The following is a 19,822-nucleotide window of genomic DNA, read 5'->3' as shown; positions in this document are numbered from 1 at the left end:
GAACTATTTGGTTATGGCATGGCTGTGTAATTCTATACAGCCACATATCAGCCGAAATTACTTGTGGGCAAAGACACCCAAGGAGATATAGGATGTTGTCAAAGAAACCTATTCCCAACCCCTTAATGTTGCCAGAGCCTATGAATTGAAGTGTGAGGTGAACAGCCTTAAACAAGGAGAGAAGCCAATTTTTGTCTACTTCTCTACCTTGAAATCCTTGTGGCATGAGAGTCCCAAAGATGCATAGACTCACAGAAAGCAAGTCGAGACAAATAGGGTGTTTGAGTTTTTGGCTGGCTTGAATTCAGAATATGACATTGTGCGGCAACAGATACTGACTAGAGATAGTGTGACCCTTTCTCAAGCATACTCCCTGGTGCATAGTGAAGAGACCAGGAGGAAAGTCATGATGCAGCCTCAGCCCCCTTCCCCAGCCCTGACAGCTGTTAAACCTAAGTCAGGGGGTGATCTAGAAAGGGACCGGAAGAAGGAAGATAAATGGGACCCGGTATGTGAACATTGCAAGAAACCCAAGCACACAAAAGATACTTGTTGGAAGCTACATCCTCATTTGGTCCGAACAAAACTATGAAATAAGAAGGGTAATGCTCATGCGGCTGTGAACACTGATTTAGCATCCTCATCAAGCACATCCCTAGAGACCTTAGCCGCGGTTCGGGCTGCCCTCATACAGTTGGAAAAGCAAGTTGGGAGTTCAGCTCAGCCATCTCAGTCACCATCTGCTCCTGCTACATCTGCGTTAGCATCCTCATCAGGCACATCCCTAGAGACCTTAGCCGCGGTTCGGGCTGCCCTCATACAGTTGGAAAAGGAAGTTGGGAGTTCAACTCAGCCATCTCAGTCACCATCTGCTCCTGCTACATCTGCGTTTGCACATTCAGGTACTTGAGCCTCAGCTTATCATGCTTCAGCTCCAGGTACTACTGACCACTGCTGGGTAATAGATTCAGGTGCATCCGACCATATGACTAGCTTGCCATCATTGTTCACTTCTTATCACTTGTCCTCTGGCCGAGATAGAGTATCCATTGCTGATGGCTCTCTTGTTCCCATTTCGGGCAAGGGTGACATCAAGTTATCAGATACTATCTCTTTATCTTCTATCTTGCATCCCATTTCGGGCAAGGGTGACATCAAGTTATCGGATACTATCTCTTTATCTTCTGTCTTGCATGTTCCTAAGCTTGATACTAACATGCTTTCAGTCAGTAGTATTACCAAACATGAATTGTTCATTTACCTTTCTCCCTGACCGATGTGTTTTTCAAGACTTGGAGACGAGGAAGGTGATTGGGACTGGCCATGAAACGAATGGGATCTATCTGCTTTGAGAGAGTTCTCGTCGGGAGGAGTCAGTGGATAAGAAGTCTTTTGTTTCTCAGTTTGTGAGTCCGGTTATGCTTTGGCATAATCGATTAGGTCATTTGTCTTTCAGGTCCTTGAAGAGTCTGTTTCCTACTTTATTTGAGTCTGTTGAGTTATCAAAGTTGAGGTGTGAGAGTTGTGAATTTGCCAAACATTGTAGAACTTCTTATTCTTTGAGTAATAAAAGGAGTAATTCTTCTTTTGATATTGTGCATACTGATGTTTGTGGGCCATATCACATCTTTTCTATGGGTGGGTACAGATACTTTCTACTGTTTGTTGATGACCATACCCGCTTTTCTTGGGTCTATCTTATGCGTTCTCGGGATGAGGTTCTTGCTATGACCCAAAACTTCCATCAGATGATTCTCACTCAATTTGGGGCCAAAATCAAAGTCCTTAGATCTAATAATGCAAATGAGTACTTTGCTAAGCCATTGACCTCCTACCTTCTTAGCTATGGAGTTATTCACCAGAGCACTTGCCCTCATACACCGCAGCAGAACGGCATTGCCGAAAGGAAGAATAGGCACATCTTGGAGGTGGCTAGAAGCATTATGTTTACCTCCAATGTACCTATTCGCTTCTGGGGTGATGCAATCCTCACGGCAGTATATCTCATTAATCGGGTTCCTTCCCGGGTTCTTGATATGAAAACCCCTTTTTTCCTTCTATACCCAGATGAGGAGTTGTTCATTGTTCCCCTTAAAACATTTGGTTGTACCTGTTTCGTTCAGCTTCTCGGGCCTCATCATTCCAAGTTTGAACCTAAGGCGTCCAAGTGCATTTTCCTCGGTTATGCACAAACTCAAAAGGGTTATTGCTGCTACGATCCGGTTTCAGGGAAAAGGTTTGTCTCCATGGATTTCACCTTCTTTGAGGAGACACCCTATTATCCTAGGGTTTCTCCTCAGGGGGAGAGCAGTGAGAGTGGGATTTCGAGTCTCTTTCCTCAGGGGGAGCACAGTGAGAGTGGGATTTTGAGTCTCTTTCCTCAGGGGGAGCGCAATGGGAGTGGGGCTGTTCCTTTACCTATTCCACTGGGTGATGAATGCTATTGTGGTGAGGGTGGTCAGAGGGATCAGGAGTTGAGAGTCTATCACAGGTGATGCAGGCAGGTTGATCCTAGTCGTCGACAGTCTCATTCAGCTCCAGTTCCTTCTGCGGCTCCAGATCCAGAGCCTACTGAGACACCTTCCACTGTTGCCACTTCCCCTCCTGTGGATGACCTTAACCTCCCTATTGCCGTCCGCAAAGGGAAACGGCATTGCACCACATCTACAACTCACAACATCTCACAGTTCTTATCCTATGATCGCCTATCTCCCTCTTACCGGTCCTATCTCACTTCCATTGCCAATGTCCCTATTCCAAGAATAGTGCAAGAAGCCTTATCAGTTCCAGAATGGAAAGATGCAATGCAAGTCGAAATGGATGCCCTGTTGAAGAATAATACTTGGGCACTGGTTGACCTACCAAAAGGAAAGAAACCGGTTGGATATAGATGGGGTATTCACTGTGAAGCATAATGCTGATGGCTCTATTGAAAGGTACAAAGCCCGGTTGGTCGCAAAGGGGTTCACCCAGACTTATGGTATAAACTACTTGGAGACCTTTGCCCCAGTATCCAAGATGACCATCATCCGAGTTCTGTTATCCCTTGCAGCAAATCATTCTTGGCCCTTGTTCCAGATGGATGTTAAAAATGCCTTTCTGAATGGAGACTTACAGGAAGAGGTCTACATGCAGTTGCCTCCTGGATTCTATGATACAGAGACATGTAAAAAGGTTTGCCGACTGAACAAGGCGTTGTATGGTTTGAACCAGTCACCTTGAGCCTGGTTTGATAGGTTCAGATTAGCCCTTGGAAAGTTCGGTTATGTACAGGCCCAGTCAGATCATACACTGTTCATCAAGAGGGTGGAGTCCTCTCTAACACTACTTGCAATATATGTTGATGATATTGTGGTGATAGGAAATGATAGCCATGAGATTGAGTCCCTTAAATAGCTCCTTCATCAAGAGTTTGAGGTGAAAGATCTTGGTGCACTACGGTATTTTTTGGGTATTGAGGTTGGTAGATCTAAACAAGGGATTTTTATCTCCCAGAGAAAATATGTTCTAGACCTGTTGGCGGAAACTGGAAAGTTATGTGTTAAGCCTGCTGATACACCCATTGAACAGAATCACAGGATTAGTGCAGAGAGCGGTGAGCCTCTTGGAGACAAAGTTATGTTCCAACGGTTGGTTGGAAAGCTCCTATATCTCTGCCTCACTCGGCCAGATATCAGTTGTGCAGTTAGTGTTGTTAGCCAGTATATGCATTCCCCTAGAACTTCTCATCTCCTTGCGGCAGAGAGAATATTAGCATACTTAAAGAGATGCCCGGGTAGAGGTATACTGCTCAAGAACAATAATCACATGAAGGTGGAGGTCTATACAGATGCCGATTGGGCTGGGAGTGTTGATGACAGAAGGTCTACCTCTGGATATTGTGCCCTTGTGGGAGGTAACCTTGTCTCTTTGAGGAGTAAGAAGCATAGTGTTGTTTCCTGCTCTAGTGCTAAAGTGGAATATAGGTCAATGGCTAACGGAGTGGCTGAAATCTTATGGCTGAGATCACTACTTGAAGAGGTATTGACTATGAAAAGCCCTTGATGTTGTATTGTGATAATCAGGCAACTATTAATATAGCCCACAACCCAGTGCAGCATGACAGAACTAAACATATTGAAGTTGATCGATATTTTGTGCGAGAGAGGATCACATCACAAGAAGTGTGTCTCCCGTATATCACATCTAATATGCAGCTCGCGGATATCCTCACCAAGGCTGTACCAAGGAAGAAGTTAGAGGTAGACCTTTCCAAGTTGGGAATGATAAATATTTACTCCCAACTTGAGGGGGAGTGTAGAGAACACTGATGGGCCCCACAGCAGTGGTCCCCACTGTGTTCGTAGGACAGCATGTGTAATTATTTATTTCAGTCATAGTAGTGTCAGTTGGAGTCAGTTTGTTATTTCAATTGTTATTTATTTCAGTTTTTTATTTACTTTATGTCATGTAAGTACTAAGGGCAGATCTGTCCTTTTCTCTATGTACTGAACATAACCTATAAATACTAAGAGAGTGGTGGCGGCAGATGTGTTAGAATCTGTTCCTCCTTTCAAACCCTTGTGTTCTACTGTTTCTCTTCTCTTCCTTCTCCTTCCCCTCACTTTTCTTCTGCTTTTCTTAACCTAAAATCTTTTAGGGTTCAAGACTGATTGCAATCTTGATTTTCTACTGTAGCAAAATGGTACACTCAAGTTTATGGTGTTGATTATGGTGAGATGTTTCCTCTAGTAACTGAGATGAACTCAATTCGGGTTCTTCTATCATTGGATGCAAACCTTGACTGGGAATTGCACCAACTGGATATAAAGAATGCCTTCTTAAAGACCTAGAGGAGGAAGTATACATGGTTCAACCCCCAAATTTCTATGCCAAAGGAAGTGAAAATAAGGTGTACAAGCTAATAAAGGCCCTTTATGGTTTAAAACAATCTCCCAGAGCATGGTTCAATAAATTTCATATGGCGGTCTAGCAAGTAGGGTTCAAACAATGTTAGTCTGATCACACTCTTTGTAAAGAGATGTCAGGAACAAGTTGTTGTGCTGGTAGTGTACGTGGATGATATCATCATTATAGGAAACTAGGGCTCAAAAATACAAAAGCTGAAGGAGTTCCTAGCCTCTCAATTTGAAGTGAAAGATCTAGGTCCTCTAAAGTACTTTCCTGGAATTGAAGTTGCCCGATCAAAAAGGGGCATATTCATTTCTCAAAGGAAGTATATCCTTGATCTGTTACAAGACACATGCAAAGTTAGGTTCAAAGCCACCAACAAATACTCCTATGTGTTGATCATAAACTGGGTGATTGTGATGGTGAACCTTTGGAGGATGCGAAACAGTTTCAAAGGTTAGTGGGAAGGTTGCTTTATTTGTCCATGGCACGTCCAAACATGCTTATTCAGTTGGGGTCCTAAGCTAATTCATGCATTCCCCTAAGAGACCACACATGGAGGCAACGGGGAGGATTCTTAGGTATTTGAAGAAGCAACAGAGAGGATTGTTAGGTATTTGAAGAAGCAACAAAGAGGATTGTTAGGTATTTGAAGAAGTACCCAAGAATCGGTTTGCTATTAAGCAAACATAATCATCTAAAGGTGGAAGTCTATATAGATGCTGATTTGGCAAGTGCTATGGATAATAGAAAGTCCATAAATAAGTAATGTACATTTGTGGGAGGAAATCTAGTGACATGGAGAAGTAAAAAACAAATAGGGCTATGAAACATGGGGTGGCTGAAGTATTTTGGCTGAAGAATCTTCTAGGGTAACTTGGGGTTACTGTTCACAATCATATGCCACTTTACTATGACAATAAGGCATCTTTAAACATTGTTAGCAATGCTGTCCTACATGATAGGACCAAGCACATTGAAGTGAACAAGCACTTCATAAGAGAAAAACTGGAAAAGGGAGAAATCGGTACTCCTTATGTTAACTCCAAGGAACAACTAGTTGATGTTCTCACAAAAGGGCTTCCGTACTTGCAAAGTTCAAAATATCGATATGCCCGATATGCCGGTAGTGGTGTATCGAGCAGTATCGGTAGCCTTTTTTTTTAATTTTTTTAGTGTTTTTTTTTGAAACTGGTTTAGAGGGGTCAGTTTAAGGTCTGTCCACCCTCTGAGCCAGTTGGGACCCTGAAACACCCCCTGTAGAGGCGTTTCGGGAAGCCCCTGATACGATAAGTATCGGCCGATACGGCCCGATACGTATCAATACTTTGAATCTTGCATACTTGCGATACAATTAATTATGTGACAAGTTGGGCATGATAGATATATATTCAGCCCAACTTGAGGGGGAGTGGTGTTAGATTTATCTTTATTTCTACTGTTTGTTGTCAGCATGTTCTTTTCTTTGTTTATGTTTTTTTATTATTAGGGTGCCATCGGGGGCATATTTGTAACTCTCTTTCTTTTATTTTTACATAATATTATTATAAATGAGAAGCTGGGCGCTGCCAGCTAGAACATTTTGTCTCCCAAACACTTTTCTTCCTCTTCTCTCCTCCCCTCTCTCTCTTCTAGAAAGAAAACAATACAAAAGTCAGATGCATCCCTCCATTTTTCCCAACCTACTCCTTTTTTTTGAAGGATAAATAGAAATTTCATTAAACTGAAAAAGGAAGTACAGCTCATAACCAATGGTTGTCAAGTTGATAAACCAAATACACATGCGAAATTAAACTGAAAAAGAATCATTATTATAAAGATGCAAATCAAAAGTGCTCCAAAAATTCTCCAACAGATTAGATTTGTTTACTTGGTCGAAATCTTGAAGTTTAAGAATCCAGTCTGAAATCAGGTTGCCCACTGCTTCTACCAGGTATTCAATGCTTTTTGACTTGTCCAGTTGTCCTAAAAATTCCTAATGTTTCTATCTTTCCATATAGACCAGCATACTGCAAATGGAATACAGCTCCAAAGAGTTCTAGCTTCCTTGTTTCCTCTGAGTTTGGGCCATTTGGAGAAGATTTCTGCTGGAAAAAAAAGGTTGGAAGACAATCACTCCAAACAAGGAGAACTTCCAAATGAAGTTTGTTACACTACATGAGAAGAACAAGTGAAGGATTGTTTCTTTCTCCTGGTTGCATAAGTAATAGCAGCTTGCTAACTGTAATCCCCTCGACTTCAGGTGGTCAGTAGTAAGGATGCTGTCATGCGATACCAGCCAGGCAAAGGCTTCTACCCTTGGGGGTACTGGGTTACCCCACACTCCTTTTATCTTGTCTGACTCCACTCCTTCTCTTATTAATGCCTTAGAATGACATTACAGAGAATCTTCCTTCTCTGCATTCTTTCCACCATAAGTCATCTTTTGTGGATCTAGAGATGTTGGTACCTTCTAATTTTTCCAATAATAGAATACATTCTTCCTCTTCTTGGTCCAGTAGAGGTCTTTTAAATTTCGGATTCCAAATCAGTTGCTTCCCTCTCCACTCATAACACTGGTCTATTGAAACTTGTTCTGTCAACTTGTATAATCTTGGGCAAACATCACAACGTTTCCCTACCCTGAGCCATTCATCTTCTCAAAACCTCACTCTAGAACCATCCCCCACTTTGAACTTGAGCAAACTTCTAAACTCTTGATTAAAACTCATGATTCCTTTCCAACCGCTTACCCCATAAGAACTTCTTACTTCCTTTGATTCCCACCTGAACCTTACCACTCCATATTTTCCAACCACCACCCTCCTCCATAAAGCCTCCCTCTCTTTTGCCCAAATCTCCACAACCATTTCCCTATCAGTGCTTTGTTAAATAACTGTACCTTTCTCAGCCCTAAACCTCCCCCCTCCTTTGACCTACACACCTTCTCCCACTTGACCAAGTGAAATTTTTGTATCCCCCACCCTTTCCCATAGAAAATCTCTTTGAATCTTCTCAATTTTCATAGCCACTTCTTTAGCAAAGAAAGGTAGCAAGTTGGTAAATTGGAAAGAACACTCTTTATGAGAGTAATTCTCTCACCCAAAGAGAGGTACTTGGCCTTCCATCTGTCCAGCTGCCTCTCCCCTCTTTCTATTAGAGGTCTCCAAATGTTCCATCGGCAGCCCAAGATAGAGGAAAGAGCTCATCTACCTTACATTCCATCACCCTTGCAAATTGTTCTACTTCCTCCCTACTTAGGTTCCCAACTCCTATCAGTAAGCTTTTTTCTAAGTTCACTTTCAATCCAGTCAGCGTCTCAAAGTTGGCTAAGATAGCTCTTAGGTTCAGAACTTGATTTACTGAAGCATCTAAAAAAATTAGTGCATCATCAGCACATTGAAGGTGGGAGATATGCAAACCTTTAGTTTCTACTTTAAAGCCTTCTATCCATCCTCTCTGAACTCCTTTCTCCATGATCAGATTTAGTGCTTCCATTACTAAAACAAACACCAATGGGGAAATTGAATCTTAACCCCTAGATGCTTGGAAGAATTCAGATGAGACTCCATTCATTAACAATGAGAAAGAAGCTGATGAGATGCACCCATACATCCAACCTCCAAACCTCCCCAACCCTTATCAACATTTGCATCTCCTCCAAGAATCCCCATTCTACATGGTCATATGCCTTCTTAATGTCTAACTTGCATGCCAAGCCTGGTCTTCCACTTCCTATTCTTGAATCTATACATTTGTTTTTGATCAATATTTCTTGAATCTATATATTCACTAGCCACCAATACCCCATTCAGAATTTGCTTTCCTTCTACAAATGTTAGACAGTTGTATGCCCTTAGCTCCAATCAGAATGATGTACATTATGAATTTATTGTAAATTATTAAAGTACATATTTGATTCATGTTCTTGTGGTGTGTTTCTGTGTAATACCCTTAAACTGGACACTTATGAGACTCGTGTTAATTTAGAATGTTCACAGCCGTTGGATAAGTCTGGTGAGATTTATCCTACCAAGGCTGACACTAGTGTGTTGCCAAATGTTGGGGTGGCCTGTCTCAGCCGCCAGGGTGAGACCCAAGGCACAAGCAGTGTAGGATTAATTGAATCTTTGAACCGGACCCGATTTTCAGTATTGTCTTAAACTGGAAAGTTACACCTGACCCCTAGACTCGATTATGATACTGCTAGGTGTCGGATTGGGTTGTCTTTGATATGCCAATCAGTGAGATTCTTAGCGGATGTCAAAACTTTGGTATGTTGGGATAGTTTGAGAGTTCATTACCTTAGCCCATTTCTAACTGGGCTAATTTGATCAGTTAAATAAGGGGTGAATTCTGAGATTAGATTAACAGATAGGATTGGGTCTTAACCTTATCCACTCAGAGAGTCCAGATCCGAATGTGATTCAGATCTAGAAACCCCCTAATAGGATTAGGAGGGGGCTGATCTAATTTGCAGATAAGATAAGGGTTTGCCCTTATCACTTAAAGGAAATTCTGATTCAAATATGATTTGGATCAACAACTCCTAATGGGATTAGGAGTTGTTCCCTTTAAGCTTATAAAAGGAGGAGGGGGCGGCAGCCTTTAGAAGACAATTCATATTCACATCATCTTCAGAACTGATATCACAGAAGAGATAATTCAAATCAGAGCCAGGTTCAAGTCTTGAACCGAATTGGATCAAATTTGAACCTGCGCAAATGGGCAGAAGGTGGTCTACCTGATTTGCGTAGTTATAGGGTTTTTTTTGGAAAATTTGTTTACAATTAATGGGCGATTAATCTAAAATTAAATTTTATAAGTCTGATTATTATTTAGATATGTTCTTTATAATTTTCTTGATTTTTGGGTTGTTCGTACACATGGAGATCGAAATCTTGATTGGCGCAGGGAACCTGCGATTTGCAGTTTCTTGATTATTTTATTGCATTTCGTCTGTAAAATAATTTTTTTTAGACTGAATGTATAGGCATTCGATCTGATGTAATTATTAATAGAAATTAGGTTTTCTATTTATTTTTATTTTGAATCGAAGATGGTGGCGGAAGGAAGGAGATTTCGCAGATGGGAAAATCACTATCTGTGATTTGCAGTTTGTGAAATTGCAAACTGTGATCTACCCTTTGTTTTGCAGGATGGATGTGTGAACATCCCTATTTAACTGATTCATGTTTTTCTTTTATCAGTATTTAATTGTAGATTAATTTTTTGAATTAAATATTTAATTAAAGATCAAACCCTAGACCCATTCGAACCAGATTGGTCCAAATTGGTTGGACCAAATCTAGGGTTCGATCAAGGCTGAATGTTAGCCCTAATTCTCCCACTAATGGGCTTAAGGATTGATAATTAATTGAATGTTTAATTCGGCCCAACCTGTAAAGGTCCAGTTTTAAATTGTTAAAATTGCTAAAAGCCCACTTCGTAGATAAAGCTATATGGACCGAATTGATCAACCCTAATTTCGGCCCATATACCTAGATAATATTAATGGTTAATATTATGGATTAAAAATGGGCTTTACAGATATTGTTTGATTGCATCAATTCTTCTCTGCATGTGATGTATGGATGTGTGATGTGCTACGTTCATGGGCCATAAGTGCTTGGCCCATGTTGATTCGACAATGGCTCTTGCGCACACCATGGCTAAATGCACATCATTGCCATGGTGTCCCTACTGGTCATTGGATGACCTCCCTCAATGGTGGGCCCCACACCTCCTGAAGAGGAAACATGCGGAACCCTAGTCGATTTGGGCCCACCGAAAATTTGACTTTATAAAAGTCTGTGGGAGCCACTTTGGTTTGACCTAAATCAAACTAGGGTGTAATTTTTCGTTCCTTCCAATGAATATGAGTGCATGTGATAGGGAGATTCAAGTGATGAACTCTCTAAAGGCCTTCCATCATTAGCATGAGGATGTGTCATTCAGTAATGAGGAAACGCACCAGAAAATGGGCTATCCATTTGCTGATGGGCTTGTTTGAGTGTTTCATAAGATGATAAGGGCGTCGGATGTGAGAAGGGCTTCACCAAAAAATGGAAACTCTCTCACGCTACATTGGCGTTCACGAATATGATGGGTAAGCATTCACTAGACAGAAAGGTTTACCTGAAAATGGCTCTGAACCTTGTCTGACCGAGGCCAAAGGGAAAACTCATATGATGAGTGGATATGATCCATCACAGAAAGGTGGTGGGGTTTTGTAGTTGAAACAGTTGGCTCCAGGCACCCTATGTGGTTTCCCACATTTCTAGAGACAAGTCGTTGTCTTCATCACTAAGATGGGAGGAAAATCTCAGAGATGAACAAATGGAAATGGAACATAGATTAAAAGCCATATCTATGTAATGAATATGAATCAAACTAGGTTGTGGACTAATGTTTGTTGTTTTACCAGAAAATGAAAAACGGACAATTTGTAAAGCTTATTGACGACAACAAGCTCAAGGGCTCGAACTATGCCGATTGGTACCGTAACCTCATGTTGGTCTTAACATTTGAAAAATTGGATAAGGTAGTCAAAAATCCTACCCCGGAGCGTCCGAGTGATAGGGCTTTTGAGGCCAGAAGGAGGGCATTCCAAGATTGGGAGGATAAAAACTCCCTAGCCCATTGCTATGTCATTGCCTTCCTAGACAATCCGATATAGAGGCAGTTCGATCAGATCGAACTAGCCAATGACATATTGAATAGTTTAAAGAAAATGTATGAAGTGCATAATCGTTCTACTCGATAGAAAGTCTTGAAACAGTTCATGACCGCTCAAATGTCCAAGGGGCAACAGGTTCACGACCATTGTCTTTGGATGATGGGTTATATCAATGAGCTTGATGCCTTGGATCCGGGCTAGATCTTGGCATGCAAGTGGATGCCATCCTTAACTCTTTGCCTCCTTCCTTCGACCCGTTTATAATGAATTACAATATGAACAAGCTGAATGTCAGCGTCCAGGAACTCAGCAACATGTTGTAGAGGGCCGAGGATTTGATTAAGAAGGATGAGCCTGTGGCTATGCTTGCTGAAGCTAGCAAATCGGGCAAGAAAAAGAGGAAGGCAAAGAAGCCTCAGAAGAATGTTGTCAAACCCAAGAAGCAGAAGAAAGACAGGGCATTGGATGTGTGTCACTTCTGCAAGCAGACCAGCCACTAGAAGAGGAATTGTCCTCATTACCTGGAATCCAATAAAGGTAATTTCGAATCTTGTGTCATAAAAACCAATTTATTGGTGGCTTCTGTGTCCTAGTGTATTGACTCTAGGGCTTCAACTCATGCGTGTAACTCACTGCAGGGGTTCAAGGTAAGTAAAAGGCTGAATGAAGGTGACGTGACGCTCTACTTGGGGACTTCTGCAAGTGTTGCAGCTACGACGATAGGAACCGTAGAGTTACTTTTTAGAGAATGATCCAATGTACTTAAAGATTGTCTTTTTGTGCAAAATTTAAGAAGAAATTTGATTTTTGTCTCTAAACTGTGTGCGAATGGATATTCTGTATTTTTTAGTAATACGATTACTATTAAAAGAAACAACATATTCATCGCATACGGGAAACTGGAGAACAGTCTCTATGTTTTACATATTTCTCTAGAAACTAACATAGTCGAAACTACGTCGACTGATATCCCCAAGAAAAGAGTACATGATACAGTTAATCCCACGTGCCTGTGGCATTACCGACTTAGCCATATCGGTATTGATCGATCCTTTGGATTTTCTAACTGTAGAAGATCTTTCCACTTGTGAGCTTTGCCTTCAAGGTAGAATGACAAAGAGGCTATTTAACGGTAGCCTGAAAGATGTATAGGCATGCTTGACCTTATACATACTGATGTATGTGGTCCCCTGAGTGTTAGGACCCGTAACTAGCACGTGTACTTTATAACATTTACCGATGATTATTCTCGATATGGTTACGTGTACTTAATGAGACATAAGTCTGAATCCTTTGAAAAATTCAAAGAGTTTAGACAAGAGGTCGAGAAACAGTTAGGGAGAGAAATTAAGACCCTTCGATTGGATTGAGGTGGTGAGTATCTTTCTTACGAATTCAGGGACTACTTGAAGGTCAACGGGATAATACCACAGTTGGCTCCTCCTGCTACACCACAACTTAACAGTGTTTCAGAGAGGAGGATTAGGACCTTATTGGATATGGTCTGGTCACTTCTCGTCCATTCAGAGTTACCCACATCATTTTGGGGATACGTATTGGAGACTATGATATACGTGCTGAACCGGGTTTCAACCAAATCAATTTCGAAGCTCCCTATGAGCTTTGGACAGGAAAGAAACCAAGTGTACGGCACTTGAAGATTTTGGGTTTTCCGGCACACGTTAAAAGAATGAGTTCGGACAAATTGGAATCCAAGACTAGCCGTTGCCTATTTGTAGGCTACCCAAAAGGCTTTGTGGGTTACCTATTCTATGACCCAAGTGAGCAGAATGTGTTCTGCAGTCGAAATGCACAATTCTTGGAAAATGATTACATCCTAAACAATCATCGTCAGGAAATTTTTCTTGATGAGGAGAGCTCGGATGTAGTAGGAGATGTCCCATAAGTTCAAGGTAGTGACCAACCTAGAAAATCTATCCGGTTATCCAAGCCACCAGTCCGTTTTGGTTATGACCAGGATAGTTACTTGATGGAAGCCTTGACTAGTGAGGAGGATTTCGTGACTTATGCGGAAGCTATGTTGGACATAGACTCCCTTAAGTGGGTAGATGCCATGAGAGTTAAGATGGATTCAATGGAGACCAATGGAGTCTGGACTCTAGTAAATCCGCCCCCCGGGGTAAAAGCAATTGGTTGCAAATGGATCTATAAGAGAAAGAAGGGCCCCGATAGTAGGGTTGAGACCTACAAAGCTCGTCTGGTGGCGAAAGGGTACACTCAGAAAGAGGGCATCGATTATGAGGAAACCTTTTCGCCTGTGGCCATGTTCAAATCCATTAGGATCCTGCTAGCTGTAGTAGCATACAATGACTACGAGATTTGACAAATGGATGTCAAAACTGCGTTCCTGAATGGAGATCTTACTGAAGACATCTATATGCAGTAGCCGCAAGGCTTCATAGCTGCGGGTCAGAAACACATGGTATGTAAACTAAATAGATCCATATATGGACTTAAGCAAGCTCCTAAGAGTTGGAACATCCGATTTGACGCTACTGTCAAAACGTTTGACTTTGAGCAGAATCCGGATGAGCCCTGTGTTTACAGGAAGACCAGTGGGGACAAGGTTACGTTCTTGGTTCTGTATGTAGACGACATTCTACTCATTGGGAATGATGTAGGAATGTTGACTATGGTGAAAGTGTGGCTTTCACAGCAATTCTCCATGAAAGATCTTGGAGAAACCTCCTATATACTGGGTTTTCGACTCTATAGAGATAGATTGAAGCGGATAATAGGATTATCCCAATCTGCTTACATTGACAAAATTATCAAGAGATATAACATGGAGAACTCCAAGAAGGAAAATGTTCCTTTCAGGCACGGAGTCATCTCTCCAAGAAGATGTCTCCCAAGACCTCTGAGGAGATTGAGGGCATGAAGGACGTTCCCTATGCCTCAGCCGTAGGGAGCATCATGTATGCCATCCTGTGCACTCGTCCTGACATTGCTCAGGCAGTGAGCGTGGTAAGCAGATTTCAGGCCAGCCCAGGGCAGGAGCACTGGACTACTGTGAAAAACATATTTAAGTACCTTCGAAGGACAAAAGAGTTTTGTCTAATATTCGATGGTAACTCACTACAGATTCAAGGGTATACTGATGCCAATTTCCAGTCAGATCTAGATGATAGAAAGTCTACATTTGGGTATGTTTCACGAAAGGATCATATGTTGTTTGCTGGAAAAGTAGCAAACAGGGGTCCACAGCAGACTCCACAACCGAGGCCGAATACATTGCCACAAGTGAAGCTGCCAAGGAAGCCGTGTGGATGAAGTTCGTTCACGAATTGGCAGTAATTCCATCCAGTACACCATTCATCCCGTTGTTGTGTGACAACAATGGAACGATTGCTCAGGCTAAGGAGCCATGAGCCCACTCGAAGTCGAAACACATCGAGAGGAAGTATCATGTACTGTGGGAGATTGTTGGTAGAGGGGACATCCTGATTCAGAAGGTAGCGTCAACGGAGAATGTAACAGACCCATTGACTAAGCCACTGGCACAGAAAGTGTTTGAGAAACACATGGAAAGTATGGGACTCCGGCTTGTACCAGATTGGACCTAAGTGCAAGTGGGAGTTGTTAGACAGTCGTATGCCCTTAGCTCCAATCAAAATGATGTACATTATGAATTTATTGTAAATGAATATAGTACATATTTGATTCATGTTCTTGTAGTGTGTTTCTGTGTAATACCCTTAAACTGGACATTTATGAGGCTCGTGTTAGTTTAGAATGTTCACAGCCGTTGGATAAGTCTGGGGAGATTTATCCTACCAATGCTGACACTAGTGTGCTGCCAAATGTTGGGGTGGCTTGTCTCAGCCGCCAGGGTGAGACCCAACAATTACACCTGACCCCTAGACTCAATTATAATACTGCACTAGGTGTCGGATTTGGTTGTCTTTGATATGCTAATCAGTGAGATCCTTAGTGGGGGTCAAAACCTGGGTATGTTGGGACAGTCTGAGAATTCATCTGAGTGGGTGATCATAGTGACTGGATCAGCCCCTTTGTCGGACAAAGGTAATGATCGGGGATGCACTCTCTCTGATGGAAACCAAAACTGCCGGTAGCCGATTTCAATCGTTGAGATTTGTTTTGCAAAATATATTTTATATGAGATATAAAAGAATATATATTACGGTTTCTAAACGTTTGCAAAATGTTTTAATTCCCGGGATCCATGTGAGCAGGGAGTGCAACACTGTTCTTTGTAGCCGAGGGAAAGGTCCTCTCTTGTCAGGCAGTGTTTGATCATTATAGGCTTCTTGCATCTGCCCACAGTCCCTGGGTGTTACAAGGTGGCTTGGCCCAGGGACCACTTAGGGTAAGTGTTGGGCGCATAGAGCCCATGTGATGGGTTTCAGGGGGTGCACTGTCCATAACAGTGTATTCGGCTAGGCCTTGTAACAAAGGTTGGGTTGAACCCATATGGTTGATGTGTAGATCAATGTTTGGGTCTCACGCCATACAAGGAAGCTCAATTGGGCAGCCGTTTGGAAGGCAAAATGAGCACATTACCTTATTGGGCCTAAAGCCCATTTCGAACTGAGCTGATTTGATCAGTTAAATAATGGGTGAATTCTGAGATTAGATAGCAGATAGGATTCGGTCTTAACCCTATCCACTCAGAGAGTCTAGATCCGAATGTGATTCAGATATGGAAACCTCCTAATAGGATTAGGAGGGGGCTGATCTAATCTGTAGATAAGATGAGGGTTTGCCCTTATCACTTAAAGGAAATTCTGATCCAAATATGATTTGGATCAGCAACTTCTAATGGGATTAGGAGTTGTTCCCTTTAAGCTTATAAAAGGAGGAGGGGGCGGCAGCCTTTAGAAGACAATTCATATTCACATCATCTTCAGAGCTGATATCACAAAAGAGAGAATTCAACATCACTGCGCTAAATCTCTCTTGCCGCCTCCTTCCTGCCACCGCTATATCTGCCAGTTCGATCTCATGTTGCCAGTAGAAATGATCAAGATTGGATCTTGATATCAGTCATTTGTGAAAGGGTTGATTGGAAGTAGTGTTCACATGCCGTCCCGCTGATTCTTGCGAAGGATCTGGTTCTTGTGAAGAACGCTACTGATTCTGCTCCATCTTGCTCTGCGCCATCTTCAGTGGGAGCAGTTTTTGTTTCCTTCCTTGGGCTTGAACACTTCCATTGGGAGATATTATTTCTCCGTTATCAGGTATATCCCTCTCCTACTGCTTTTGTAAGATCTGGTTCGGTTCTTGGTTCAAGATTGATCATTGAAAAATATTATTTTTCTAAAATAGGGAATATGATTCCCAGTAGGATGGAGAGAATTTTTTTTTGAAATTCGCCCATTCTATTCCGCAAGATTCGGGCATCCATATGATAGATATCTCATCCCTTCAATAAAATATGATTTTTCTAAAATAGGGAATACGATTCCTAGTAGGATGGAGAGAAATTTTTTTGAAATTCGCCCATTCTATTCCGCAAGATTCGGGCATCCATACGATAGATATCTCATCCCTTTAACAAAAGCCATCTAAGATTCCCCTACCTCATGAATAATCGTCCTCTGCCTTCCAACTCCTTTGCTAATAGCTTATATGGACTACCTATTAAGCTTATTGGCCTGAAATCTTTTATGTTCACTGCCCTAGTCTTTTTCTGTATTAGAGAGATGAATGTAGCATTTGCCCTTCTATCTAGAGCTTTGGATTCCCAAAACTCCTTATACATTTCTTTGATCCTTACGAATATTTGCATACACCACTGACTCGGGCATTAGTTTGCAATCTATAATTCCTTCTTCTCTCCACTTTGTCTTTGTTTTGGAATAAAGAAAGAAACAAACCAGCATTCAGCCTCCCAATCTCCACCACTCCGCCTTGTCTTCCATTCCTCAGACACCCCCATCTGGCTACATCCTCAGCCTCTGGGTCTGAGTTAACAAAAACAGTCAATCAGACCTGTATTTGGCAATTCCAATTGCTGTTCCAATTTATCAGTTGATGGAACCACCTTTTATCTCTCCTCATCTTACCATTTCAACTTGGTGACTTAGTGATCAAAAAATTTTGAAGGAATTTCTGGTAAGCTCTCTATAGTTCTCCTTTGGACATTGACAAATTGGTTCTCAATTTTCCTTAAAATGGTGCTGATGTGTGTTGTAGTTCCATGTGTCAGTGATGAAACTCCATCTTGTTTTTCTTGCCCCAAACTAGTTATATTGTTCTTTGTGCGGAGTTTGATTAGAAACTCCTCATCTATGTTTTCTATGTCCATTACACTTTAATTTTTCTCTTGATTTCCTTAGTTTTATCTCCATTCCTTCAAATCCTAAAACCCCATTCAATATTTACTTAATTGTTATCCCTGTTTCCCTACTCTTAATCCCTTTATAATCTTTTGGGACCCTTTTCTCTAGTCTCTACAACCCCATGTAACCCTACTGTGTATTTCGTAACTACTTGTCTGTTCAACCTATTCTGGTAGTTGTTCAATACTCATGCTCAATAAATCCCATGGTTGCAGGTGTTTCCTGGAGCATGGACAGCGATTCTAGTTTCTCTTGATAATGTGGGCATTTGGAACCTGCGTGTGCAGAACCTTGATTCATGGTATTTGGGACAAGAAGTTTATGTTAGTGTGGTAAATCCAGAGGTGAATGACAAGACTGAGCTTCCTTTTCCTGACAACACTATCTTCTGTGGTGCACTTGCAAGCTTACAAAAGTAAGATATTCAAAATAAACTTTCTGGTACACTGTCACTGTTCTCTAGTTTACTAATGAAAAGATAATGAAGTTGTAGCATAGCCTCTTCCAATAAGGTCTTGATTACATTCACTTCTTCCTCCCAATTTGCAGGGACCAGGCACAGAGAGTAAGGTTTTCTGGTGCACCATCCGTTGCTAATGCAAGTACAATCACAATTTTGACTGCATTTATCATAATGTGGCTCAACATATTCTTCAAATAATCATTTTGACTACAAACATAATCATTGTTGACTTGTTTTATTGTATTTTAACAATGTATAGCAGAAATTGTTTGTAACTCTGTATTTGTAGCTCGAGCAAAATAGGAAAAACTCAACATCTATCTTGGCTTTTCGTTTCTTTATCATTTTGCAGTTGATGATGCGAATGAATGGTTTAATCATGAAAATACTGAAATCCAGCGAGTCACCTCTTGCATGAACATGACAATTTCCTGGAAAAGTATACGCAGCAAAATTATCAACAAATGAGATTTCTAGCTTTTTGGAAAAGCTTATGCTTGGACAATGCCCAACAAACTAGAGAAGAAATAAATTCTTCTGTGCAAAGTTTCCGAATTGACCTAAAGAAACATGGTGAACAGCAGCTATCCTGGCCTCCCTAGTCATGGAATGTAATTCATGGAAAGGTCACCATGAATCCAGCAAGCTACTTTTAGGTTTGGAGGTCCAAAATAATTGGATGGCATATGATTGGCATTAAAAGGTAACCATTGAATCCAAGCCGACTTTAACCGACCACCCATCCCCAATAGACCATAGAAAACCCCAAGATAAGTTGGTTCTATACCCCAATAGACCTTTTTACGAAGCTAAGTGGTTCCCATGCATGGATACCGCCAAAAAATTAGCATGAATCTGATATTTGGACCATAAAGCTTCACTCCACATGCTATATCCCTCGTTAAGGAAACGCCATCCAAGCTTTAATAGCAAATACTTATTAACCGACTCTAGGTCCTTATAACCCAAGTGAACAGATAGGTTCATTGCTTTTCCCAAAGATATCATGGTGTATCTGATTATTTTAAAATTTTCCCTTAATCATGCCTAATAGAGATTGACTCACATATTCTATGCAAAATATTATATCTCTGAAAATTCTTCAAGTATATATGATTCAAGCAAGCTAAATTGATTCTTCCGTCGAAATCCACACTGCCCCCTTGTCTACTACTGTTTTAGCACTCAAAACTGTCTATTGAGCACCTGATCGATCTGCACATTTTGCAATGTTCTCAAAATTGGATTCAACCGAAAAAACTAGGAACCAGTCACCTGATGATTGGTTCTGTTTTACCCCAACTGCTTTTTTGCCACAAACCGATGATTTGGTCAGCAAACCATTGAGGCAATTGAACCGTCGTCTTAGACAACAGTTTTTGGCCATTTTTTTAATTTTTTTTTTATCTTTTTGTCAAAACGGGCCTCCTAATCAGACCAGATAGTCGGGCCGTTTGACCTAGGACCGATTTCCTGTTTGGTCTA

General features: G+C 41.3%; 1 protein-coding gene across 1 annotated transcript in view; it reads left to right on the top strand.

Moving 5' to 3' along the window:
* Positions 1-18,655, top strand: part of LOC148873133 (monocopper oxidase-like protein SKU5) — a 67,625-nt gene extending 48,970 nt beyond the window's left edge. Inside the window, exons 8-9 of the mRNA XM_088963769.1 lie at positions 18,090-18,289; positions 18,424-18,655. Coding sequence (XP_088819895.1) covers positions 18,090-18,289; positions 18,424-18,535 — 312 coding nt within the window. The 3' untranslated portion in view covers positions 18,536-18,655. The remainder of the gene's footprint in view (positions 1-18,089; positions 18,290-18,423) is intronic.
* The last annotated feature ends 1,167 nt before the right edge of the window (positions 18,656-19,822 follow it).

The sequence above is a fragment of the Nelumbo lutea genome, chromosome 1, assembly GCF_056320005.1.
Source record: "Nelumbo lutea isolate HS-2025 chromosome 1, American lotus-T2T, whole genome shotgun sequence".
Taxonomy (NCBI): domain Eukaryota; kingdom Viridiplantae; phylum Streptophyta; class Magnoliopsida; order Proteales; family Nelumbonaceae; genus Nelumbo; species Nelumbo lutea.
This window is presented reverse-complemented; position numbering and strand designations above follow the sequence as displayed.